This window comes from Anser anser, assembly GCF_964211835.1.
Source record: "Anser anser genome assembly, chromosome: 26".
NCBI lineage: Eukaryota > Metazoa > Chordata > Aves > Anseriformes > Anatidae > Anser > Anser anser.
This window is the reverse complement of record NC_139747.1, coordinates 5034057-5058280: the sequence shown is the minus strand read 5'-3', so window position 1 is coordinate 5058280 and position 24224 is coordinate 5034057. Positions and strand designations below refer to the sequence as shown.

At 69.0% G+C, this 24224-nt stretch overlaps 7 protein-coding genes across 7 annotated transcripts in view; 4 read left to right on the top strand and 3 right to left on the bottom strand.

Annotated features, from left to right (window-relative positions):
• Nucleotides 1-2108, bottom strand: part of DDX56 (DEAD-box helicase 56) — a 6075-nt gene extending 3967 nt beyond the window's left edge. Inside the window, exons 1-4 of the mRNA XM_083812069.1 lie at nt 1980-2108; nt 1738-1896; nt 829-989; nt 572-742 (exon numbers count right to left, since the gene is read on the bottom strand). Coding sequence (XP_083668195.1) covers nt 572-742; nt 829-989; nt 1738-1896; nt 1980-2027 — 539 coding nt within the window. The 5' untranslated portion in view covers nt 2028-2108. The remainder of the gene's footprint in view (nt 1-571; nt 743-828; nt 990-1737; nt 1897-1979) is intronic.
• A 1856-nt stretch (nt 2109-3964) lies between these two features.
• Nucleotides 3965-6129, bottom strand: TMED4 (transmembrane p24 trafficking protein 4). The gene is made up of 5 exons (XM_083812065.1): nt 5933-6129; nt 4830-4930; nt 4613-4738; nt 4377-4523; nt 3965-4290 (listed from the first exon to the last, which is right to left on the bottom strand). Exons 1-5 carry the CDS (start codon nt 6072-6074, stop codon nt 4141-4143), a joined length of 666 nt encoding a protein of 221 aa, XP_083668191.1. The 5' UTR covers nt 6075-6129; the 3' UTR covers nt 3965-4140.
• A 300-nt stretch (nt 6130-6429) lies between these two features.
• Nucleotides 6430-8598, top strand: LOC310886754 (interleukin-1 receptor antagonist protein-like). Its single transcript, XM_083811752.1, has 5 exons — nt 6430-6547; nt 6784-6844; nt 6916-7004; nt 7087-7211; nt 8024-8598. Exons 1-5 carry the CDS (start codon nt 6544-6546, stop codon nt 8231-8233), a joined length of 489 nt encoding a protein of 162 aa, XP_083667878.1. The 5' UTR covers nt 6430-6543; the 3' UTR covers nt 8234-8598.
• A 430-nt stretch (nt 8599-9028) lies between these two features.
• On the top strand, nt 9029-11792 carry LOC310886753 (interleukin-1 receptor antagonist protein-like). The gene is made up of 6 exons (XM_083811751.1): nt 9029-9512; nt 9707-9743; nt 9833-9990; nt 10584-10739; nt 10836-10960; nt 11546-11792. Exons 1-6 carry the CDS (start codon nt 9293-9295, stop codon nt 11753-11755), a joined length of 906 nt encoding a protein of 301 aa, XP_083667877.1. The 5' UTR covers nt 9029-9292; the 3' UTR covers nt 11756-11792.
• A 331-nt stretch (nt 11793-12123) lies between these two features.
• Nucleotides 12124-16284, top strand: LOC310886759 (uncharacterized protein; the record flags this gene model as incomplete). The annotated part of the gene is made up of 4 exons (XM_083811759.1): nt 12124-12189; nt 12953-15640; nt 15736-15781; nt 15920-16284. Coding segments are annotated over exons 2-4 (3048 nt in total), but the record flags the coding sequence as incomplete, so codon positions are not given.
• A 236-nt stretch (nt 16285-16520) lies between these two features.
• Nucleotides 16521-21983, top strand: LOC310886746 (PH and SEC7 domain-containing protein 4-like). The gene is made up of 12 exons (XM_083811745.1): nt 16521-16781; nt 17341-17451; nt 17538-17618; nt 18551-18663; nt 18937-18995; nt 19108-19197; nt 19292-19335; nt 19421-19578; nt 20559-20799; nt 20896-21040; nt 21128-21271; nt 21368-21983. Exons 1-12 carry the CDS (start codon nt 16639-16641, stop codon nt 21620-21622), a joined length of 1584 nt encoding a protein of 527 aa, XP_083667871.1. The 5' UTR covers nt 16521-16638; the 3' UTR covers nt 21623-21983.
• ASTL (astacin like metalloendopeptidase) lies at nt 21834-24164 on the bottom strand. The gene is given in 10 exon segments (XM_083811747.1): nt 21834-22265; nt 22351-22481; nt 22569-22650; nt 22736-22885; nt 22888-22916; nt 23157-23274; nt 23387-23477; nt 23576-23637; nt 23744-23818; nt 24084-24164. Coding segments are annotated over 10 exon segments (921 nt in total). The 5' UTR covers nt 24133-24164; the 3' UTR covers nt 21834-22131.
• Nucleotides 24165-24224: the final 60 nt, after the last annotated feature.

Here is a 24224-nt window from a genome sequence, read left to right as displayed (position 1 = left end):
GGTGGCTGGGGGGGCGCGGGGGGCTCAGCGCTGGCCCCGTAGTGGGGTCCCCCCTCCCCTTGGCCTAACAATGCCTGCCAGGCCTGGGGGTGCACCCCAAGCCCCCCCCCAGCACCGGCTGTGCTCCAAAAACCCACAGAGCGTCCCACGAGACCCCTGGCTGTGCCCCCCAAGTCCCCTCACTCCAGCAGCACCCCACAGTTGGGGATATGCCCCCAAACCTTCACAATGCCCCCCCAAACCCCTACCCATGTCCCCACTGCCTCCCCTAACCCCACCAACACCTCACAGTTGGAGATGTGCCCCTGAACCTCCACAATGCCCCCTCAAACCCCTCCCCACATCCCCACAACCTCCCCTAATCCCACCAACACCTCACAGTCCTGGATGCGCCCCCAAACCTCCACAATGCCCCCCCAAAACCCCCTACCCGTGTCCCCACGGCCCCCATCCCCGGCAGCACCCCATAGTCACGGATGCGCCCCCAAACCTCCCCAAGGCCCCCTCACATCCCCCCAACCCCCATCCCCTGCAGCCCCCCCCCCCCCGCCCCCCCCGCCTCCCCCCCTACCAGAGCAGGGCCTTGAGGTCGTCGCCGAAGCCGAAGGAGAGCAGCAGGTCGGCCTCGTCCAGCACCAGCAACTCCAGCGAGTGCCGCAGCACCAGGCTGCGCGCCTCCAGGTGCGCCAGCACCCGGCCCGGCGTGCCCACCACCACCTCCGGCCGCTCCATCAGCACCGGCCTTGGGGACACGGGGGGGTCACCCGCCCAGCTCGGGGACACCCCCAAGTAGGGGGACACGGGGGACAAGAGGAGGGGGACACTCACTTCTGGGCGGCGAGGTCGGTGTGGGCGCAGATGTCGGCGACGCGCACCTCGCGGGCGCAGAAGGCCGCCAGCTGCCGCAGGCTCAGCACCACCTGCTGCCCCAGCTCCTTGGAGGGCACCAGCACCAGCGCCCGCACCGCCTGCGCCGCCGCACCCGGTGCCTGCACACACCCCCCCCCCCCGGCACCACCACCGTCAGCGCCACCCGGCCCCGGCGCAGCGGGGACCAAGGGGACGGAGGCAGCAGGCGGGGGGGAGCTGCACCATGGCACCCCGGGTACCCCATGGAGCCCCCGAACTCCACAGAGCCCCCCGAACCCCACAGAGATCCCAAACCCCACAGAGATCCCAAACCCCACAGCCCCCCGGGCACCCCACAGAGTCCCCCAAACCCCAAGGAGATCCCTCAACCCCATGGAGACCCCCACCCCATGCATGATGCTCTAAGTAGTCCGCGCGCCCCGATTCTCCCCCGTGCTGCCAGGCACCCCATGGAGCACCCACGCCCCACAGCATCCACCCACGCCCAACACCCCCAGACCCCCACTCCCACCAGCCCCCACCCCATGGAGCCCAGGCACCCCAGGGTGCCCCCATCCCTCTCAGCCCCCCCCCCATGGATCCCACACCCCCCACGGAGTCCACCCGTGCCCGACACCCCCACTCCCACCCCAAGGAGCCCACCCACCCCAGGGTGCCCACGTGGCCCCCATCCCTATCAGCACCCACCCCTAGGATCCCACCCACACGCCCAACACCCCCAAACCCTTACTCCCATCAGTGCCCACCCCACGGATCCCACCCACCCCAGGGTGCCCACATGGCCCCCATCCCTCTCGCAGCCCCCACCCCAGGGTGCCCCCACCCGTCTCGGCCCCCCACGCCCCCCATCTCCCCCCGGCCCCTCACCGCGGCCCGCAGCAGGCGCTGCAGCAGGGGCAGCCCGTAGGCCGCCGTCTTCCCGGAGCCGGTGCGGGCCCGGGCCAGCAGGTCGCGGCCCTCCAGCGCCGCGGGGATGGCCTGGGCCTGGATGGCGGTGGGGGCGGCCCAGCCCAGCTCCGACACGGCCTGCGGGGACGGAGCGTTACGGGGGGAACCCGGACACCCCCCCCGGGACCCCCCCGTTATCCCCGAGCCCCCCCCCCCGGTACCCGCAGCAGCCGCGGGTCCAGCCCCAGGTGCTCGAAGGCCGCCGCCATCTCGGCTGGGAGCGGGCCCGAAAAGGCTCCTCCGCCGCCCCCTGGCGGTGCGGAGGGCTCGGGGGCACCCTTGGGTGCTGGGGGAAAGGGGGGGGCACCCCCCGTGGGGGTCGCGATTCGAGGGAGGGGTGTTTGGGGCGGAGAGCGTGCCTCGGCTGCACTACAGGACCCCCAAAAGTAAAGCCACCCCAAAAGTAAAGCCACCCCAAAAAGTACACCCACCCCAAAAAGGCCCCCAATCCGCCCTAAAGTACCCCAAAAAGCACCCCCGCCCCAAAAAGGCACCACATCCACTCTAAAGTATCCCCAAAAGGCACGCCCCCCCCCAAATGCAACCCCCATAAGACCCCTCATCTACCCTAAAATACCCCCAAAAGCACCCCAACCCCAAAAAGCATCCCACTTACAGCACCCTAAAAGAAGCCCCTCATCCGCGCTAAAGGACCCCAAAAAGCACTCCTACCCCAAAAAAGGTCCTTCATCCACCCTAAAGTACTGCAAAAAGCACCCCCCACCCCCAAAAGCACCCCCCACAGCACCCCAAAAAGGCCCACCTCCAAAGTACCCCCAAAAGCACCTGTACCCCACACACAACACCCCAAAAAGGCCCCTCATCCACACTCAAGTACCCCAAAAAGAACCCCCACCCCAAAAAGACCCCTCATCTACCCTAAAATACCCCCAAAAGCACCCCAACCCCAAAAAGCATCCCACTTACAGCACCCTAAAAGAAGCCCTTCATCCACCCTAAAGGATCCCCAAAAACACACCTACCCCAAAAAAGGCCCCTCATCCACCCTAAAGTACCCCAAAAAGCACCTGCACCCCACACACAGCTCCCCAAAAAGGCCCTTCATCCACCCTGAAGTACCCCCAAAAGCACCCCTACCCCAAAAGCCCCCTCACCCCAATCCACCCCACACACAGCATGCCAAAAAGGCCCCTCAGCCCCCTCAAGGTACCCCAAAAAGCACCCTGTATACAGCACCCCAAGAAGGCCCCTCATCTACCCTAAAGTACCCCAAAAAGTCCCCCCACCCCAAAAAGTGCCCTGCACACAGTATCCCAAATGTCCCCCATGCACCATAAAGTACCCCCAAATCCCCTCATGCCAAAAGTCCCCCCCCCACTCCACACCCCCCCAGCACCCCAAAAACCTCCAGCTCACGCCCACGGACCCCACAGCCTTTATTGATCCCCCCCAAAAAAAACAAAACCCTGCATTGGGTGCGGGCAGCGTGCCCCTAGCCCCCCTCCAGCCCCCTGGTGTTCTGCGGGGCCGCAGCTCCACGGGTTCGGGGGGGAACCTGGGGTTTGGGGTGGCCCCCCCGGGGGACCTACACCAGCTTCTTGGCCTCAAAGAAGTAGCCCTGCACATAGCACCCCAAAAAGGCCCCTCATCCACCCTAAAGGACCCCAAAATGCCCCCCACCCCAAAAAGCACCCCACAGGCCCCTCATCCACCTTAAAATGCCCCAAAAAACACCCCCTCCCCCAAAAAGCACCCCAAAAAGGCCCTTCATCCACACTAAAGAACCCCCTCCCCCCCCCCCCACTCAATCCACCCCACCTCCAACACCCCAAAAAGCACCAGCTCACGCCCAGGGACCCCACAGCCTTTATTGATCCCAAAAAACCCCCGCACCGGGTGCGGGCAGCGCAACCCCAGCCCCCCGGTGTTCTGCAGGGCTGCAGCTCCATGGGTTTGGGGGGGAACCTGGGGATTGGGGTGGCCCCCCCGGGGGCCTACGCCAGCTTCTTGGCCTCAAAGAAGTAGCCCTGCATGTAGCACCCCAAGAAGGCCCCTCATCCACCCTAAAGGACCCCAAAAAGCCCCCCCCAGCACCTCAAAGGCCCCTCATCCATCCTAAAGTACCCCCAAAATCCCCCACCCCAATAACCCCCCCCACCAGCACCCCAAAAAACACCAGCGCACGCCCAGGGACCCCACAGCCTTTATTGATCCCAAAAAACCCCTGCACCAGGTGCCAGCAGCGCGCCCCCAGCCCCCCTCCAGCCCCCTGGCGTTCTGCGGGGGCTCGTAGGGCCGTGTCTCCCTGGGCTTGGGGGAACCCCCCGGGCTTTGGGGTGGCCCCCCCGGGCTTTGGGGTGGCTACACCAGCTTCTTGGCCTCGAAGAAGCTCTTGAGGTGCCGCATCTGCCAGATGCCGGTGAGGATGAGGATGCCGGTCTGGGCGATGGACCACCACAGCACGCGCTGGTTGGTGCTCTCGCTCGTCATGCGGAACCGCTCCTCGCGGTACTGCGGGGCCGAGACGCGGGGTCAGGGGGGTGCCGGACACCCCCCTCCCCCCCGTTTCGGGGTCCGGTTTTGGGGCGGCCCCTCACCCGCTGGTAGTTCTGCTCCTTCTGGATCTGCTCCACCTGGTCGAGGAGCTGCCGGGCGCGAAGCTGCAGCTCCGTCAGCTTGTCCTTGGCGGCGATCTCGGGGTAGTTGTTGGTGTGCTCGCCCACCTGGATGTCCAGGTGCACCCGCTGCGGGGGCAACCGCGGGGTCAGCGCCTCGGGGGGGGACCTCCCCGCGCCCCCCCCCGGTGCCGTGGGACCCCCCCAGCCCCCGTTACCAGCTTGCCGCCGGCGAAGAGCGCCATGCGGGTGGAGTTGGAGTGCAGGCAGATCTGGTGCTCGCCCGGCGTGTGCGAGGTGAAGGTGAAGCGGCCCTCGGAGCCGTACTGCCGCGACAGCACCACCTGGGGGGACACGCGCACACACACACACCCCCCCGCGTCATTATCAGGCCCCCCCCCGGGACCCCCGAGCCCGCCCCCCAACCCTACCCACCTTGCCGTCGGGGTCCTTCACCTCCACGTGCATGCCCAGCCCCGGCGTGGAGGGCAGGAAGGCCTCGGACTGCTTGTCCCACAGCTGCGTGCGGTAGTTCCCTGCGGGGCGGCGGGTCGGAGCAGGGACGCGGACACCCCCCAGAGCCCCCCTCGACCCCCCCAGAGCCTCCCTGACCCCCCCAGAGCTCCCCCGACCCCCCCGGAACTGCCCCCGACCCCCCGGAACTGCCCCTGACCCCCCCGAACTGCCCCCCAATCCCACAGGGGGTCTCCCCGACCCCCCTCCCCATCCCCAGGAGTCTCCCCCTTGTCCCCAGGGCTCTCCCCCGCTGCCCCCCCCGTTCCCGGGGGTCTCTCTACTCACCCCCCTCCACTCCCTGCCCACCGCCCCCCCATTGCTACCTCACTCCCCAGGGGTTTTCCTGTCGCCCCCCCATCCCCCGGCGTCTCTCCCCCTGCCCCCCCCAGGCTCTCTCCCGTTACCTGCCCCACTCCCGGGGGTCTCCCCCGTTGCCTCTCCCCGTTCCCGGGGGTCTCTTCCCTCATCCCCCCCAACTCCCGGGGGTCTCTCCCCCCCGTTCCTACTCCGGCCCTTCCCCCTCACGGTCTCTGCTCCTCTTCCCCTCGCCCCCAGGCCCTCCCCCGCTGCCTGCCCCGTTCCCGGGGTCCCTCCGGTTGCCACCTCAGCCCCGGGGGCTCCTCCAGTGCCCTCCCCGGTGCGCGGGGGTCCCTCCTTTTGCCCGTCCCCCCCCATTCCCGGGGTTCTCCCCCGTCACCACCTCGGTCCCCGGGGGTCTCCCCCCATTCCCGGGGGTCTCTCCCGTTACTGCTTCAGCCCCGAGGCTTCCTCAATGCCCCACAGTACCCCGAGGACCCCCCCTCCCGTGCTCGGGGACCCCCCCCCCGGTAACCCGGGGTCCCCTCCGGTAACCCGGAACCCCCTCACCGGTAACCCGGGGGCCCCTCCCCTCCCCTCGCCTCACCCCCATTCCCGGTGCCCCCTCACCACACCCCCGGTGCCCCGCCCCCACTCCCGGTACCCCCCGGTGCCTCCCCCCCCCCCCGCCCCAATCCCCCGGTGCCCTCCCCGCCGCCCCGCACCGATGACCATGGTCTCGTCCGGGATCTCCTCGATGAAGCAGCGCTTCTCGGTCTCGCCGATGTGGAAGTAGAGCCCGTGGGCGCCCCACGCCGCCAGCACCAGGGCGGCCACCGCCGCCCGCAGCCCCCCGCTGCCCGCCATGGCCCGGCCCGGCCCTCCCCGGGGCCTCCCCCCCACACACACACCGCGCACCGCGCATGCGCCGCCCGCCCCCTCCCCGCGCACTGCGCATGCGCCGCCCCCCGCCGCGGCCACTCACCGCTCCCCACGCCGCGTCTCTCCGGCCGCGCGCCCCGCCGCGCTGCGCATGCGCTGCCGCCTCCGTGACGCGCGCGCGCGCGCGCCGCCAGGTGGCGCGGCGGGGAGGGCGCCGCGCTCGCAGAGAGGAGATCGCGGGTTCGATCCCCGCCTCTGCCAGCTCCCCGTTGTTCCCCCCCCCGTGCCTTCGTTGTCTCTGTCCCCCCCCACGCAGCGGGAGCACCCATGGGTGGGGGGGTGGGGCGAGCCCTTCGCACCCTGCTGGCAGTGTGGCAACACCCCCGCGTCCTTCCTTCCTTCCTTCCTCCCCCGGCAGGGCAGCGCAGCCGGGGCGGCCGGCGTGGGGCGTCCCATGGGTGAGCGGCACCGGGGCCACCGGGCGGGAGCGGGGGGGGAAGCGGAACCGGGAGCACTTGCAACACCGGCAGCCCCCCACCCCATCCCCGCCTCCGCGGGCTGGCGATTTCAGGAGGGAGCCGCCGAGCCCGCGGGCTATAAAGGCGAGGGGTGGCCTGCCCCACGGCCAGCCCCATGGCCTGCCCCATGGCCAGCCCCACGGCGCTCACCCTCGCCCTCCTCATCCTCTGCGCAGAGGCCGAAGGCTTCGCGTCGTGCCACGCGCCCACCCTGCAGACCAAGGTCTTCAAGTACCGGTAAGGGGCAGGGGGCCGGGAGGGGTCCCGGGGGTCCCGGTGGGGGCATTGGGGTCACGGTGTCCCCGCAGGATCTGGGACATGAACCAGAAGTCGCTGTACCTGCGCAACAACCAGCTGGTGGCCGGGCACCTGCAGGGCGCCAACGCTGCGCTGGAAGGTGAGCGGGGGCTTGGGGACACACGGGGGGGATGTGGGGGAGGGCTGACGGTGTGTCATGTCCTCCCTCGGTGTCCCCACAGAGAAGGTTTTTTGGGTGCCCAACCGCTCCTTCGAGCACGCCCGGCTCCCCGTCATCATGGGCATCCAGAACGGCACCCGCTGCCTCGCCAGCCCCGCTGCCCCCCAGCCCACCCTGCGGCTCGAGGTGACAGACGGGGACACCACAGGGATGGGGACACTGTGGGGTCGGGGGCACTGCCAGGATGGGGATAGCTTGGGGACATGGCAGGGATGGGGACACCATGGGGATGGGGATAGCATGGGGACACTGCGGGGTTGGGGACATCATGGGGTTGGGGACACCATGGGGTTGGGGACACCATGGGGATGGGGATAGCATGGGGACACCGTGGGGTTGGGGACATCATGGGGTTGGGGACACCATGGCGATGGGGATAGCATGGGGACACCGTGGGGTTGGGGACACCATGGGGACGGGGACACCGCAGGGATGGGGACACCATGGGGACATCATGGGGATGGGGTCACAGTGAAAACAGGGACACTGGGGATACCACAGGGGTGGGGGCACAGTGGGGATGGGGACACCATGGGGACACTGACACCCTGGGGATGGGGATGCTGTGGGAACAGGAACACTGTGGGGACCCCATGGGGATAGGGACACCATAGGGACAAGAACATGAGAATGAGGACACCACGGGACTGGGGACACCACAGGGCTGGGGACACCATGGGGACAGAGACTCTATGGGGACAAGACACACGGGGATCATGAGGATGGGGACACCACAGGGATGGGGACATCAGGGGTGGGACCACCATGGGGACAGGGACAGTGTGGGGATGGGGCCACACAGTGAAGGAGGTGACATCAAAGAGACGGGGACACCACCGGGACCACGCTCACGGGGCTGTGCCAGGGGGGCGGCGGTGGGGGCGGGGGACACCGTCAGCCGGCGCAGCCCCCGGCGGTGACACCGGCGACCGCCGCAGGCCGCCAACATCACGGAGCTGCCCCGCGCCGGCGAGGCCTCGGCGCCCTTCACCTTCTTCCGCTCCTACAAGGACGGGCTGTGGCGCTTCGAGTCGGCCGCCAACCCCGGCTGGTTCCTCTGCACCTCAGCGCGCGCCCACGAGCCCCTGGGGCTCTCGCGGCACCCTGATGCCACCCACGTCCTCGACTTCTACTTCCAGCTCTGCTGAGCCCCCCGGGGACGGTGACATCCCCCCAGGGACGGTGACATCTCCCTGGGGATGATGGCACCCCCCTGGGGATGGTGACATCCCCCACAGGATGGTGGCACTCCCCCCGGGGATGGTGACATCCCCCTGGGGACGGTGACACCCCCCAGGGACGGTGACACCCCCCAGGGACGGTGACATCCCGCGGGAACGGTGACATCCCCCAGGGACAGTGACATCCCCCTGGGACAGTGACATCCCCCTGGGACGGTGACACCCCCCCAGAGATGGTGACACCCCCCCAGGGCTGGTGATGTCCCCCAGGGATGGTGACGTCCCCCCCGAGGACAGTGGCACCCTGGCAATAAAGGCGCTTTGCTCCCCGATGTCCCTGTCCCCATGGGTGGCACCGTGACCCCCCCTGCGTCACTGCCCCGGGGTGCCCGGCGTTGCGCCACGGCCTCGGCGGGGACGGGGACGGGGAGTCCCCGGGGTGGGGGTGACGCAGGCGGCGGGGCTGCCCCCGGCGGGGCACGGCCCCTTCCCGCATCCGGCGCTGGCGGACGCCTCCCGCACGGCACGGCCCCCGCCCGCGGCGCTGGGGACGGCACGGGAATGGGGTGGCGGCACGGGAATAGGGTGGTGGCAGCACGGGAACGGGGTGACGGCACGGGAACGGGGTGGTGGAGTGCATGGGATGCTGGGGATGGGGACCCAGAGGGGGCCGGGGGGGGACAGGGTGTGTAGGACCGTGGGGATGGGGCACAAAGGGCCGTGGGGACGTGGGACGCGGGACAGTGGGGACAGGGCGCATGGGATCGTGAGGATGGGGAATAAAAAAACATGGGGACAGGGCACACGGGACCATGGGGACAGGGCGCATGGGACCACGGGGCTCAGAAAACAAGGGGCCAGGGCACACGGGACCACGGGGCCAGGGCGCGTGGGACCATGGGGACAGAGCATGGGACAAGGGGAACGACGCAGATGGGACACTGAGGACAGTGGGCATGGTCCCCAGGGCACGGGGCACCACTGGGACAGAGCACACAGGACCACGGGGACAGCCCACATGGGACCATGGGGACAGGGCGCGGGGGCCACACCGTGGGGACGGTGCAGGTGGAGGATACAGGGAGCAGAGGACACAGGGCCCTGCCGGCATTTCGCCATTGCGCCGCGTCTGGGCTCGTCCCTGGGGCGGGCCCTGTCCCCACGCCCTATAAGTGCCACCACCGGTGGGTGACAACGCAGAGAACACCACTCCCCAGCAGGTTCTCGGAGGCCGACACCTTTGCAGGTAGCGCTCCCGGCGGGGACGGGGACGGGGACGGGGACGGGGACGGGGTGCTGGTCTGCTGGGATCAGATCCGGGCAGCGTTCCTGAGCCGTTCACTCTGGAGCCTACTGACAACCGGCGGCGGGCGGTGCGGGGCGGCGACGGGGGGAATCTCCCTGCCGGTTCTCCCCAGCGCTGCCCCCTCTCTCGTGCAGGCTCTGCCATGTCCCACGCGTCCACAGCAGCCCCCAGGTAAGTGGCAGGGGTGCGGGGCCACCTGCTCGGGGACCGGCCCCCCCGGCGCGGTGGCACCCGTCCTCAGCCCTCTCTCGCTCCTCCAGAGGCGGTGCCGGGAGCCCCCGAAGGTGCCAGGACCATGCCCAGCGCCGTGAGCGCCCGCTGGGTGTCACCGTGGGGGGGACCTCGGGGGACAGCGGCCCCGTGACGTCCGTCATTGACCCCGACATGGAGGCCTTGTTCGACGAGTTCCTGGGGAAAGGTAGAGGCCAGGGGACACGCGCGCCCTGTCCCCATGTCCCCATATCCCCGTGTCCCCATGTCCCCGTGTCCCCATGTCCCCTCCCCACATGCCTGTGATGCCAACATGTCCCTGTGTCCCCTTGTTGTCCACGATGTTCTTGTCCTCCATCCCCATGTCCCCACACCCCATGATGCTTCCTCCCCATGTCCCTGTGTCCCCCCTCCACGTGCCTGTGATGTCCTTCTGTCCTCCTGATGCCCACGTCCCCCATCCCTGTGTCCCCTGTCCCCACATCCCTGGGTCCCCTCCCCATGTGCCAGTGATGCCTACAAGTCCTTCTGTCCCTGTGTCCCCATGTCCCTACACGTCCCCGTGTCCCTACATGTCCCCATGTCCCTACAAGTCCCCGTGTCCCTACATGTCCCCATGTCCCTACGCATCCCCATGTCCCCACGTGTCCCCGTGTCCCCACACATCCCCAGACCCTACACGTCCCCACGTTCCCCCTGACACCCAGATACCCGTGACACCCTCACCCCCCATCCCCACGCCCCCCTGTCCCCACGCACCCACGACACCCCCGCCCCCCGTGTCCCCATGTCCCCTCGCAGTGAGATTCGAGGAGGAGACGATGACCACCTCGGTGGCCTCGGGGACGGCGCAGCCCTACCACTACGCGGTGCGGGACGCGGAGCACAAGGCGCTGTGCCTGCAGGGGGGGCGCCTGGTGGCCACCAGCCTGCAGGGCGCCAACGCCGCCCAGGAAGGTGGGTGCTGGGTGGGTGGGTGGGTGGGCACTGGGGGGGGGGTCACCCCCACCCATGGGTGCCCCCCGCCGACCCGCTCGCCCTGTCCCCACGCAGAAGCCATCAGCGTGGTCCCCAACCGGCACCTGGAGCGCCGGCGCTGCCCCCTCATCGTGGGCATCCGCGGGGGCAGCCAGGCCCTGTCCTGCGGCACCGGCCCCGAGCCCCAGCTGCGGCTGGAGGTGAGCGGGGGGGGGGTCACCGGGGAACCCCTGCGAGATGGGGGGGGACAAGGGGGCGGGGTGCCCGTGGGGGTGATGTGGGGTGGGGGTAGCTGGAGGTGGAGGAGACCGGGAGTGGTGGAACCAAGAGGTGGGGGTGTGTGGGGTGGGGAGTGCACGGGGTGGTGGCACCCCGAGGTGGTGGCACCCCGAGGTGGTGTGACCCCAGGGTGGTGGCACCCCAAGTTGGTGGCACCCTAAGGTGGGGTCACCTCAAGGTGGGGTCACCCCAAGGTGGTGGCACCTGGAGGTGGGGGTTTCTGGGATGGTGTCACCCCAAGGTGGGGTCACTCTAAGGTGGTGTCACCCCAAGGTGGGGTCACCCCAAGGTGGTGGCACCTCTAGGTTGTGTCATCCTAAACTGGTGGCACCTGGAGGTGGTGACATCTGGAGACAGGGGTTCCTGGGATGGTGTCTCCTCAAGATGGTGGGCACCCCAAGGTGGTGGCACCCCAAGGTGGGGGTTCCTGGGACACCGCCACCCCTTGGCGATGCCACCCGGGGGTGTCCCTGAGGTGTCGGTGACCCACGGTGACACCCCCGCAGGAGGTGGGGGTGCTGGACCTGTTCCACGCGGAGGACCACGCCATGCCCTACACCTTCTACAAGACGTTCGGGGGCTCCACGCACACCTTCGAGTCGGCCGCCTTCCCCGGGCACTTCCTCAGCACCACCCCGCGGCACGGCGAGGCGCTGGGCCTGGCCCCCCCGGCCGCCCAGGACTCCATCACCTCCTTCTACCTGCGCCGCAAGTGACTGGGGGGGGGCACCCGTGGGTGGGGGGGGGGGCTGGCACACCGCCCCCACAGCCTCCTGTGGGAATAAAGGTGCTGGCTGCAGCGGCTGGTGTGCGGTGCGCGTCTGTGGGGGCAGGATCAGGCCCTGCTGTGGGGCAGGAGCGGGGCAGGATGAGGCCCAGCTGAGGGGCAGGACCAGGACCCAGGTGCGGGGCAGGACCAGGCCCCCCCCGGCTCAGGACCAGGCCCCCGCTGTCCGTCAGGATCAGGCCCTTCCCCCCCCCCCCCGCGCAGCCCCCCCCGAAGTGGGCGTGGCCTCTCGGTAGGGGGCGTGGCCTCGGGACGGCGGGGAAGTGGGCGTGGCCAATCCCGCCCCGCCCTCCCGAGGGGCGGTGGAGGAAGGGGCGGGGCCAGTCCTGGCCACGCCCCCCCTCGCGCGCGCCGGCCGTGCCGGTAAGGGGAGGGGGAGCGGGGGGGGGGGGGGGGAGCAGGAGCCGGGTGCCCCCCCCCCACCCCCGGAGCCCCCCCCCAAATTTACCCCCCCCAGTTTACCCCCCCGCCCCTTGGCTTCCCCCACGCCCCCCCTCTGCCCCCCCCTCCCCCGTGGGTTTCCCGTGGGTGGGGGGCGTTGGGCGGGGGGGGGGGGGGGAACCGGAGGGACCCCCCCCCCCCGCAGGGAGCCCGCCACGGGGGGGTGGGGGGGGCACCCACGCGCGATTTGGAGGGACCCCCCCCCCCAAAAAAACACGCCGGAAGCACCCGCTGTGGGGTGCAGGGGGGGCAGGGAGCCCAACCCCCTTGGGGTCCCCACCCTTGGGTGCGGGTTGGGGGGGGGCACCCACGGGGACACGCGTGGGGGGGCGACACGGGTGGGTGTGGGGGGGGGGCAGGGCGTGGGTGCCCCCCACCCGCGGCTCCCCCTGGGGCTGCTGTGGGGCGGCGTGGGGCGGGCTGTGGGGCACGGTGTGGGGCAGGGGGTGTGGGGGGGACACGCGTGGGGGGGGACATGCGTGGGGGGGACACGCATGGGGTGGGGGGTGGGGGGGGGGGCACAGGGTTTCCTCCCTCCCATCCCCCCTTCCTGCCCCGGTAGCGGGGCCGGAAGCCGGCGGGCGGTGACGTGGGTGACACGGGGACGGCGTGGGGCGCGCTGGGGGGGCCCCCGGCTCCCAGCGCCCCCCCCCCCATCCGTCCGTTAACGGGGCTCCTCCCCCAGGTCAGGCCCACGGCCATGGGGGGGCCGCGGTGACGCCGGTGACGCCGCGGCATGGAGCCGGGTGGCGGCCGCCCCCCCGGCGCGCTGGCGGCGCAGGACGCCATCGTCTTCTCCGACGCCGCCCCCCCGGCCGCCGGGACCCCCGGGCCCCCCCTGCCCGCGCCCGCCGACGTCTTCTGGGCCAGCCTGGTGCAGGCCCAGCTCTGCGTCTGGGACCTGCAGGGGGCCATCGACGGGCAGCACGGGGACACCGGTGGCACCCATGGTGGTGGCACCCACGGCGGTGGTGGCACCGCTGGTGGTGGTGGTGGCACCCACGGGTCCGACCCTGGTCACCAGGGGGGCTCGCACCAGCGCGTCCCCACCCATGGGACCTCCTCCTCTGAGCCCGTCCCCGTGTACGGGGGCGCCCCGGTGGGACGCGTGGGCACCCATGGGAGCTCCTCGCCCCTGTGCACTTCTGGGGGTGGGAGCACGCTGATGGAGCACCCAAGCCGTGGAGCTGCGTGTGAGAGCTTCTCACCCGTGGACGTGGGTGGGAGCATCTCACACGAGCACGTGGACGGCCATGGGACCACCGTGGCCACCTATGGGACCACCTCCTCCGAATCCATCCCCACCTACGGGAGCACCTTGGCAGAGCACGTGGCCACCCATGGGACCATCTCCTCTGAGTCCATCTTCACGTATGGGAGCACTTCACATGAGCACGTGACCACCCATGGGACCACGTCCTCCGAATCCATCTTCACATATGGGAGCACTTCACATGAGCATGGGGCCACCCATGGGACCACCTCCTCCAAGTCCACCTTCATGTATGGGAGCACCTCACACGAGCACGTGGACACCCATAGGACCACCTCCGCCGAATCCATCTCCACGTATGGGACCATTTCACGCGAGCACTTGGCCACCCATGGGACCACCACCTCCGAGCCCATCCCCACGTCCAGGAGCACCCCACACGAGCCCGTGGCCACCCATGGGACCAGCTCGCCCCAGTCCGTGCCCGTGGGCGGGAGCATCTCCTGTGAGCACCCACCACCCGGTGGGACCGCGTCGCCCACAGGTGGGAGCTTCTCGTACAAGGACGTGGCCCTGGGTGGGGGCTTCTGGCAGGAGCCCCGCGGGTGTGGGGCCGTGGACAGGAGCGTCTCGCACGAGCACCTGCCCACCTTTGGGACCATCGCGCCCACGTCCATGCCCACCTTTGGGACCATTGCACCGAAGTCCGTGCCCACCCATGGGACCATGTCATGGGTGCATGTCCCAACAGATGGAACCACCTTGACCAAGCCCACACCCCCAGATGGGACCATGTTGACCAAGTCCTTGCCCATGGATGAGACCATCTCATGGGAGCATGTCCCAGCAGGTGGGATCATCTTGACCAAGTCTGTGCCCATGTATAGGACCATGTCATGGGAGCCTTCTCCAACAGATGGGACCATGCTGACCAAGTCGATTCCCAAGGATGACACCATCTCATGGGAGCATGTTCCCACAGATGGGACCATCTCGACCAAGTCCTTGCCCACGGATGGAACCATCTCAACCACGTCCACACCCATGGGTGGGACCATCTTGACCAAGTCAATGCCCACAGATGGGAACATCTCATGGGAGCATGTTCCAGCAGATGGGACCATCTCAACCAAGTCAATGCCCACAGATGAGACCATCTCAACCAAGTCCACACCCATGGATGGGACCATGTCATGGGAGCATGTTCCAACAGATGGGACCATCTCGACCAAGTCCGTGCCCATGGGTGGCACCATGTTGACCAAATCTATTCCCAAGGATGACACCATCTCATGGGCACATGTTCCAACAGATGAGACCATCTCGACCAAGTCAGTGCTCACAGATGGGACCATCTCAACCAAGTCCATGCCCATGGATGGCACCATGTCATGGGAGCGTGTCCCAACAGATGGGACCATCTCAACCAAGTCCATGCCCATGGATGGCACCATGTCATGGGAGCATGTCCCAAGAGATGGGACCATCTCAACCAAGTCCATGCCCATGGGTGGCACAATCTCATGGGAGCATTTCCCAGCAGATGGGACCATCTCGACCAAGTCAATACCCACAGACGGGACCATGTCCTGGGAGCATGTTCCAACAGATGGGACCATCTCGACCAAGTCAATGCCCACAGAGGGGACCATCTCAACCAAGTCCGAGCCCGTGGGTGGCACCATCTCATGGGCACATGTCCCAACAGATGGGACCATCTCAACCAAGTCCATGGCCATGGATGGGAGAATCTTGCCTGAATCCACGTCCATGGATGGCACCATCTCACCCATGGATGGGACCTTCTCGCCCAAGCCCATGGATGAGACCACCTCACCCAAGCCCACCCACATGGATGACACCATCCCCCAGGACCCCGTGCCCACCGATGCCACCATCTTACCCAGTCCCCCAGACCCCAAACGGAGCGAGGAGGAGGAAGAGGAAGAGGAGGAGGAGGAGGAGGAGGAGGAGGAGGAGGAGCAGGACAACGATGAGGATGAAGATGAGGAGGAGGAGGACCTGGAGGAGGAGGAGCCCCTCTTCCACACCAACCCTCTCTTCTGCGGCCGGGCGCCCCTCTACAGGCCGCACCTGCCCCCCCTGCGCATCACGGAGCTGGACATCGCGGGCGCCCCCACCATGGGGGGCACCCAGGAGGTAAGGGGGGGGGTGCGGGTGTTGGGGGGACACCCCAAAACTTCAACCCCCCCCCCCCCCCAGTCCCTGTGCCCACCCAGCTCTGTCCTCTGCAGGTTGCGGTGGCCGCGGGGGGGGGCAGCACCAGCCCCATGGAGCAGGGTGAGTGTGGGGACCCCTGGCCCCTTTCTGGGGGGGGGGGTGCTTCGGGGGGGGGGGCACCATGCAGTGTGGGGGGGGGCGATGCTGATGGGACCCCCCCCCCCCTACATCCCCCCCTTTTGTCTTCTCCCACCCCAGGCCTGGCGTTTTCCAGCCCCCCGGAGCTGACCCCAGTGGGGGGGCACCAGGACCCCCCCCCAGAATCCCCAGGAGGGGGGGACCCGGCCCCACCCAGCCCTAAGTGCCCCCCAGATTTGGCACCAGCGGGGGGGGACTGGGACCCCCCCAGCCTCTTACGCCCCCTGGATCTGCCCCAACCCAGCCCCCCAGCACCCCCAGACCTGCCCCCCAAAAGCCCCCCAGCACCCCTGGATCTGCCTGCCCCCCCAGCACCCCCAGACTTGCCCCCCCCCAGCCCCCCAGCACCCCCGGACCTGCCCCCCCCCAGCCCCCCAGCCCCCTTGGATCTGCCCCCCCCCAACCCCGTGGCACCCCCAGACTTGCCCCCCCCCAGCCCCCCAGCACCCCCAGACCTGCCCCCTCCCAGCCCCCCAGCTCCCCTGGATCTGCCCCCCCCCAGCCCCAAAACCTCCCCATATCCTCCCCAGGGTGGGGGGCACCATCTCCCCCCCCCAGCCCCCCCAGATTCCCCCCCCCAATATCCCCAGCGAGGGGGGCACCAGCCCCCCCCCTTCCCCCTTAACCTCCCCTCGACCCCCCCAGTTTTGCCCCGGGGGGGGCAGCAGGAGCCCCCCCCCAGCCCCCAGACCCCCCCAATCCCCTCCCCAACCTCTGCCCGGCCACCACGGGGACCCCCGGGGCCAGGGGGTGCCGGGGGGCTGCGGGGGGCCCCCCCCATGCCGGGGGGCCACTGTGCCCGTGGGGGGGGCGTGGCTCAGGGCCCCGCGCCCCCCCCCGCCTCCCCGCGCCCCGACACGGAGGAGCTGCCCCCCGAGAGCGGCCAGGAGCCCCCGCCGGACCCCCCCGCCAGCACCCATGGGTGAGGGACCCCAGCGCCCCGAGTTCCTTGGGCCCCCCCGTCCCCGCGGACCCCTCCCCCGTCTGTCTGTCTGTCCCCCCCCCCAACCTCCCCGTCTGTCCCTACAGACCCCAGATCCCCGCTGACCCCCCCCGAGACCCCCAGCTGTGCCCCTAAGCCCCCCGTCCAGCCCCCCCATTCCCCATCCACCCCCGTAGACCCGTCTGTCTGTCCGTCTGTCCCCCCAGACCCCCCCCCCATGCCCCCAGACCCCCACCTGTCCATCTGTCTGTCCCCCCAGACCCCTATCCATGCCCCTAGACCCCAAGCGTCCAGCTGTCTGTCCCCCCCAGCCCCCCCCCACGTCCCCAGCCCCCCACCTGTCCGTCCATCTGTCCCCCCCCACCTCCCCTCCTCCCCCTGACCCCCCCCCAAACCCCCAGCCCCTCCCCAACCCCCCCAGCTCCACCCGACCCCCCCTGACCCCCCCCATTGCCCCTCCACCCGCCCTCCCTGCCCCCCCCATGTCCCCCACCGACCCCCCCCCTCCCCCCCTGACCCCCCCATGTCCCCCCCCCAGGTGCCAGCCGGGGGGGCCGGGGGGCCGCGGGGACGCGCAGCGCCTGGCCGCCCGCCTCTTCCACCTCGACGGCTTCAAGAAGTCCCAGGTGGCCTCGTTCCTCCGCAAAAAGTACGGGACGGGGCCGGGGGGGGTCCCGGGGGGGGGTCCTGGGGTCAGATCCCCCCCCCGGCCTCACACCGTGCCCCCCCCCCCAGCAATGAGTTCAGCAGCCTGGTGGCACAGGAGTACCTGGAGCTCTTCCAGTTTGGGGGGCAGCCGCTGGACCGGGCGCTCCGGTAAATTTGGGGGGGGGGGGCATGAGGGGTGGGGGTGGGGGGGAGACCCCCATGGGACCCCCTGGTGATGGGTGGGGGCTGGGGGGGGCAGCAGGGGGAGGGAGTTTGGGGATGGGGAGCAAGTGGGGGGGGGTGATGGGGTTGGGGGAGGGGGGGGTTGGGGATCTGGGGGGGCACATTTTGGGTGCAGAGGGATGGATTTGGGGGGTTTCAGGGTCGGGGGGCAGATCAGGGTCCAAGGTAAGCAGGTTTGGGGTGTTTTGGGGTCCAGGGGCAGATTTGGGGTGTTGGGGTCTAGGGAGGCGGATTTGGGGTTCAGAGGGCTGGATTTGGGGGTTTGGGGGTCTGGGGGGTGAGATTTGGGGTCCAAGGGAAGCAGATTTGGGGGGTTTTGGGGTCTTGGGGAGCAGATTTGGGGTGCAGAGGGCTGGATTTGGGGGGTTGGGGGCCTGGGGAGCAGATTTGGGGTCCATGGGAAGGAGATTTGGGCTCTTTTGAGGTTTGGGGGGGGGGGGGGGCGCAGCTTCTTGTGTTGTGGGGTCCAGGGGTCAGCTTTGGGGTCTCCTGCGCTCATCGGAGGCAGATTTGGGATATTTGGGGGTCCAGGGGGGCAGATTTGGGGGCCGATAGAGCCCGGGGGGCAGACTTGAGGTCCAAGGGTTGCAGACGTAGGGGGTTTGGGGGCGGGGGGGGGACAAATTTGGGGCGTTTTGGGGTCAGTGAAGGCAGATCTGGGGGGGGGTCCCGTCCATCTACAGGAGTGGGGCCAAAATCTGGGGGCTGCTGGGGACCCAGGGAGCACCTTTGGGGTCCCGGACCCCAAATTTGGGGTCTGTCAGGGGTGCGGTGCCGTGGAATCTGGGGAGGGGGGAGGTGTCCCAATTTGGGGGGGGGGGTCCCTGTGAGCACCCCCCTAACGCCCCCCCCCACAGGACCTTCCTGCAGGCGCTGGTGCTGACGGGCGAGACGCAGGAGCGCGAGCGCATCCTGGGCCACTTCTCGCGGCGCTTCCATCGCTGCAACCCTGGCGCCTTCCCCTCGCCCGGTGAGACCCCCCCCCCACCCTGAGACGCCCCCACCCCATGAGACTGACCGCCCCCCCACCCCACAGACCCCCCCCCAAAAAACTCCCCCCAAGACCCCTTTGTGTCACCCCTGCTCCCCGTGCCTCAGTTTCCCCCCTCGGCACCCATCCCATCCAGGCACCCCAAATATTGCAGATGGACGGTGACGGTCACCACGTCCCCGTGCCTTTTTTTTGGGGGGGGGGAACACGCCCTTTTTTTTTTTTTTTAACCCCCCCGTGCCCCCCCCCCAGACGCCGTGCACTCGCTGACGTGTGCCATCATGCTGCTGAACACGGACCTGCACGGGCCGGTGAGCGGAATTGAGGGGGGGACGGATGTGTGGTGACACCCCGAGCCATTTGGGGGTGCTGGGGGGGGGGGGGCACGCACCCACCCCCCCCCCCTTGACCCCACCTCCGCAGCGCCTCGGCCGTGCCATGACCAGCGGCGAGTTTGTGGCCAACCTGAGCGGGATGATGGACGGGCAGGACTTCCCCAAGGAGATGCTGAAGGTAACGGGGCCGGGGGGGACACCAAGGGTGAGGGGGGGGGCACCCCACAGCGCCCCCCCCCACCCCAAAATCTGCTGCCCCCCCCTCCCCCCAGGCGCTGTACAACTCCATCCGCACCGAGAAGCTGGAGTGGGCGGCGTGAGTAGGGGCCGGGATGCGGGGACCCTAAATTCAGGGGGGTTCGGGGTGGGGGGGATGCCCGGTGACACTGATCTGGCCCCAGGGATGAAGAGGAGGAGGAGGAAGAGCCCGGGGGGGGCCCCGCGCCCCCCCGGAAAAGCAGCACCCCCTTCGTGGAGCTGCCGCGCCAGGACGGCGCCACCACGTACCGCCGGGGCTGGCTGGTGCGCAAGGTGCTGGCCGAGGCCGACGGCAAGAAGGGTGAGAGCGGGGGGCGGATTTGGGGTGCCGGGGGGGCTGGCAGGGGGATTTGGGGTCTGGGGGAGCAGGTTCGGGGTGTTTGGGGTGCAGGGAGAGGATTTGGGGGGCCAAGGGAACAGAGTTGGGGCATTTTGGGGTCTGGGCAGCCGGTCTGGGGGTCTAAGGGACCAGATTTCGGGTGTTTTGGGGTTTGGGCAGCTGTTTGGGGCTTAAAGGGACCAGTTTTGGGGTCCAAGGAACCAGAGTTGGGGTGTTTTGGGGTCTGGGGAGCAGATTTGGAGTGGTCTGAGGTCCACATTTAGGGTCCAAGGGGAACAGATTTGGGATGTTTTAGGATCTGGGCATCTGCTTGGGGTTTAAGGGGCTCAGATTTGGGGTGTTTGGAGGTTCCGGGGAGCAGATTTGGGGTGTTTGGGAGGGGTCTGGGGAACAGATTTGGGGTGTATTGAGGTCCAGGTTTAGGATCTAGGGGACCAGATTTGGGGTGTTTTGGGGCCTGAGGGGACCAGATTTGGCGTGCTTTGGGGGCTGGTAGCAGATTTGGGGTGTTTTTGGGTCTGGGCTGATGTGGCATCCAAGGTGTCCAGATTTGGGGTCTTCGGAAGCAGATTTAGGGAGTCAGAGAGGCAGATTTGGGCTCTGCCGGGATCCAGGGGGAAAGATTTTGGATGTTTTGGTGCCAGGGGTCACATTTGGGGTCCAAGGGGACCAGATTAGGGGTATTTTGAAGTCGGGGGGGGGGGGGGGGAGGGGAGGAGCGTGTGTGCAAATTTAGGGTATTGTGGGTACCAGAGAGGCAGCTTTGGGGTCCATTTTGGGCCCAGAGGAGCAGATTTGGGGACCAGAAGGACAATTATGGGAACCGCTGGCAGCTGCAGAGGCAGCAACCCCGCAAATTTCAGGTCTCTCAGGGGGTGCCCCCCCCCCCAGACCCCCCCAGGGACCCTAAACCTCACCTCCCCCCCCCGCTCCCTTCACAGCACCCTGGGGCCGGCGGGGCTGGAAGCCCTTCCACACGGTGCTGAAGGGGACGCTGCTCTACTTCCTCAAAGCGGGGACCCCCCGCCGGGGGCCCGACCCCCCCGGGACCCCCCCGGCGGAGGCCGAGGAGCCCCTGGGGGTCCACCACGCCTTGGCCGAGCGCGCCAGCAAGTACACCAAGCGCCCCCACGTCTTCCGCCTGCAGACGGCCGACCAGCGCGTCCTCCTCTTCCAGGCCCCGTGAGCGTGGGGACAGCGCGGGGACAATGCTGGGGAGGGGGTGGTGGCATCGCTGACCCCCCTCCCCCCTCCTTTTTGTCCCCTGCCCCCCCCCAGGAGCGAGGAGGAGATGTCCTCGTGGATCTCCCGCATCAACCTGGTGGCCGCCCTCTTCTCCTCGCCCCCTTTCCCCGCTGCCGTGGGCTCCCAGCGCCGCTTCGCCCGGCCCATCCTGCCCGCCGCGCCCAGCCGCAGCCCCCCGGTAAGCCGCGGGGACCGGCTGGGGACCCCCAAAAAATAAAAACCGGGGACCCCCCCGCCTCGTTACCCCCCACCTCGGTCCCTGCAGGAGGAGCAGCACCGAGCCCACGAGGCGTGGATGGAGCGCGTGGCCCAGGAGCTCTTCGAGCACCAGCGCAACCTCCCCGAGAAGCGGGGCCGAGCCCGCGACCTGGACGAGTACCGGGTGAAGAAGGAGTACCTGCTGTACGAGGTGGGGTGGGGGGCACGGGACGGGGACGGGGGGGGACATGGGGACGGGGGGCACACAGGGCTCACCCCCACCCACATTTTATTTCTCGCGGCGCAGAGGCGCCGCTACGAGACCTACGTGCAGGTGCTGGAGACGTGGATCAACTCCGGTGCCCAGGACCTGGAGGGCTGGGAAGCGCAGGCGGGGGCCGTGGCGGCCCCCCCAGAGCCCCCCAACCTCACCAAGGCTCACTCCAGCCCCTCGCTGGCCCCTGAAAGCGCCCCCCCGGCCGGCGTCCGGGTCAAACGCAACATCTCCGAGCGCCGCACCGTGCGTAAGGTCATCCCCAAGCGCAACAAGAACCTGCTGTGACGGGGTCGGGGACCCCCCCCTTCCTTTTTTGAAGACCGCCCCCCCAATTTAGGGTTTGGGGGAAACCCCTCCCAACTTTGGGAATGCCCCCCCCAACCTTGGGAATGCCCCCCCACCGCGGTACGAGGGTCCTCGGGGCACCACTGGCAACAAGGGGGTGCCCCCCACCCAGGATCGAGGACTCAAACTCAGGGAGACCCCCCCCATGTCCCGGGGGAGGACATGGGGGGGTTGGGGGGGGCCTGGCCCTCCCCCCCCAGCTTGGCTGCCTTGCCCCCCAGCTGTGCGCCCGCTGCCTGCTGCTGTCGGACACGTCGTCTCGAGGAGACGGCGCCGTGCAATAAACGTGTGTCACACCCCCGCCTCCTGTCCCCCTGTGTCCCCCCCAGCCCTACGGGGACACGTGGCCCTGGGGGGGGGGCCTCAGGTCCTCGGGGAGTCACCGAGGTGACGGCAGTGACAAACACCCCGCGTTTATTGGCGGTGCCAACCCCTGGCACCCAAGGGTCTCATGGGGACGCGGTGGTGGCACCGGGCCCCGCGCACCGCACCGGTGCTGTCACCTCTGCTGTGGGCGCTGTCACCCCCCCGGTGGCTTCGGTCCTCGTCCCCACGGAGAGCGGTGTGCCGCTGGTCAGGGGCCCTGGATGGAGGACACGCGTCATGCACCATCGTCATGGGGCACCCTGGGGTGCTGCCACCCCCTGCCCCCCCCCGGTGCCACCCACCTTGGGGACAGCCGTAGAGCCGGTTGACCCGCGCCACGTCAGAGGCGCTGAGCCCCCGCCGCTGCCCCAGCACCGCCCGGGGGTCCCGCAGGGGCGTGATGGTGGGCTCAGCCCCGCGGCTGAAGGCGTAGCTGGAGCGTGGCGGGAAAGAGCCAAAAAGCAATGAAATCACCCCAAAAAATATAACGGGGGGGGCAGGAGGAGGGGCCGGGGCTCACCGGCCGTAGTGCAGCACGGAGGAGTAGTCGTAGCCCACCAGCGTGTTGGCCGAGCGGGACTTCACGAAGTTGCCCTCAAAGCCTGTAAAGGGGGGGGGATCAGAGGGGGGGGGGCTGGCGGTGACACCCCCCCCAGCACCCAAGGGTGGGGGGGACGGGGGGCTCACCGGGCAGGACGTGGCTCCAGGCGATGCTGATGAAGGCGTCGCGGTCGGGCCGGCTGTGCTCGTGCCCGAAGCCCACCGCGTGCAGCAGCTCGTGCAGGGCCACCCCCTTGCCCCCCTGCAGGCATGGGGGGGCCAAGGAGAGGAGCTGCGGCCCCCGGCACGGCCCACGCTGGAAAAACACCTGGGGTTGGGGGGGGGGGGTGTAAAAAAAAAACACAACAAAAACCCAACAAAACACGACAAGAATAAGGTATCGACAGATGCACGGCAGCCCGGGGGGGTCCTGTGCTGTGCCCATGGGCCATGCCACAGGCACGCGTCTCCCGTCACCCGTGGGTGCCGCCCTGTCACCCGTGGGTGCTCCCACCCTGTTTCCCACCCCCCTCCCCCCCGGGGGCTCGCTGCCCCCCGCCCCACTCACCCGCCCATGGGGGCGATGACGACGAAGTCCCGCTGGTGGGCGCGGGGCACGAAGCGGACGCAGGTGAGCCTCGCCAAGTCGCCCAGCGCCTCCTCCAGCACCCGGGTGCTGCTTGGGTCTGGGGGGGGGGGGGGGGGGGCACGGCTCTGAGCCCCCCCCGGGCGGCTCTGAGCCCCCCCAGGGCAGCTCTGAGCCCCCCCAGGCCCCCACGCTGCCCGGGCATCGCCTACCGAAGCGCTCCGACAACACGTAGGGGATCCAGACCAGCCCTCGCCTCTTCGGCCATTTGGGGTTTGCGGCTGCAAAAGCTCGGGAGGGGTCCTGGGGGGGCCGGACGCAGCCATCAGCACCCCCACACCACTGAGACCCCCCCCCCCCAAAGTGCCCCCACCCCCCAAAAAAATCCCCCCCGCACTCACCGCCCGCACGATGTCCCCTTCCAGCAGGGTGCCGGGACCGGGTGCCTGGAGCGGGGTGAGCGCTGGGGGGGGGCACAGGGGGTGAGGGTGGGGGCTCAGCCGCCCCCGTCCCACTGAATGAGCCCCAAAATGGGCTCAGGGTCACCCCCCCGTGCTGCCCCCCCTCACCTCTGTTGACGCTGAGGATGGCGTCGCCCTGCGGGGTCTCGGTGGGGTCTGGGGTCTCCCGCTGCCCCGCAACCCCTGCGACACAGCAGTGGGGTGGGGAGGGGGACACGAGCCCCTCACGGGGGGGGGTCCACAGCCCTACAACCCCCCCCCCACCTCCCCCAGGTGGGTTTGTGGCAACGCACTCAATGCTGAGCGTGCTTCAGCCACGGCAGTGCCCCAAAAACCACAGCAGTGCCCATGAACCCCCAAATGCTCCCCCAAATCCCAAATATTCCCCCAAATGGGGGGGCAAATCCCCCACCCCCAAATCCTCAGTGGGGAGGGAGCCCCCCCTCACCCGCCAGCAGCCCAAGGAGGCCACCAAGGCCCAACCAAAGCCCAGCCATGGCCCCAACAAACCCCAAACCCCAAGGAAATGCCCCCCAGAAACCTTTATATGGGGCAGCTGGGCCCACACCTGGAGGCTAATTAATGGCTA

Excerpts from the sequence above, each read along its gene's own strand:
- TMED4 (XM_083812065.1), bottom strand. The coding sequence starts at position 6,074 with ATGGCGGGCAGCGGGGGGCTGCGGGCGGCGGTGGCCGCCCTGGTGCTG. Across the intron at positions 4,931-5,932 it reads GGACGAGACCATGGTCATCG|GGAACTACCGCACGCAGCTG; the intron begins GTGCGGGGCGGC and ends GCCGCCCCGCAG. Across the intron at positions 4,739-4,829 it reads TGAAGGACCCCGACGGCAAG|GTGGTGCTGTCGCGGCAGTA; the intron begins GTGGGTAGGGTT and ends GTGTCCCCCCAG.
- LOC310886754 (XM_083811752.1), top strand. Across the intron at positions 6,845-6,915 it reads ACCAAGGTCTTCAAGTACCG|GATCTGGGACATGAACCAGA; the intron begins GTAAGGGGCAGG and ends GTGTCCCCGCAG. Across the intron at positions 7,212-8,023 it reads AGCCCACCCTGCGGCTCGAG|GCCGCCAACATCACGGAGCT; the intron begins GTGACAGACGGG and ends CGACCGCCGCAG.
- LOC310886753 (XM_083811751.1), top strand. The coding sequence starts at position 9,293 with ATGGGGACAGGGCGCGGGGGCCACACCGTGGGGACGGTGCAGGTGGAG. Across the intron at positions 9,513-9,706 it reads GGAGGCCGACACCTTTGCAG|GCTCTGCCATGTCCCACGCG; the intron begins GTAGCGCTCCCG and ends TCTCTCGTGCAG. Across the intron at positions 10,961-11,545 it reads AGCCCCAGCTGCGGCTGGAG|GAGGTGGGGGTGCTGGACCT; the intron begins GTGAGCGGGGGG and ends ACACCCCCGCAG.
- LOC310886746 (XM_083811745.1), top strand. The coding sequence starts at position 16,639 with ATGCCGGGGGGCCACTGTGCCCGTGGGGGGGGCGTGGCTCAGGGCCCC. Across the intron at positions 17,452-17,537 it reads GCCTCGTTCCTCCGCAAAAA|CAATGAGTTCAGCAGCCTGG; the intron begins GTACGGGACGGG and ends CCCCCCCCCCAG. Across the intron at positions 21,272-21,367 it reads AGGAGTACCTGCTGTACGAG|AGGCGCCGCTACGAGACCTA; the intron begins GTGGGGTGGGGG and ends CTCGCGGCGCAG.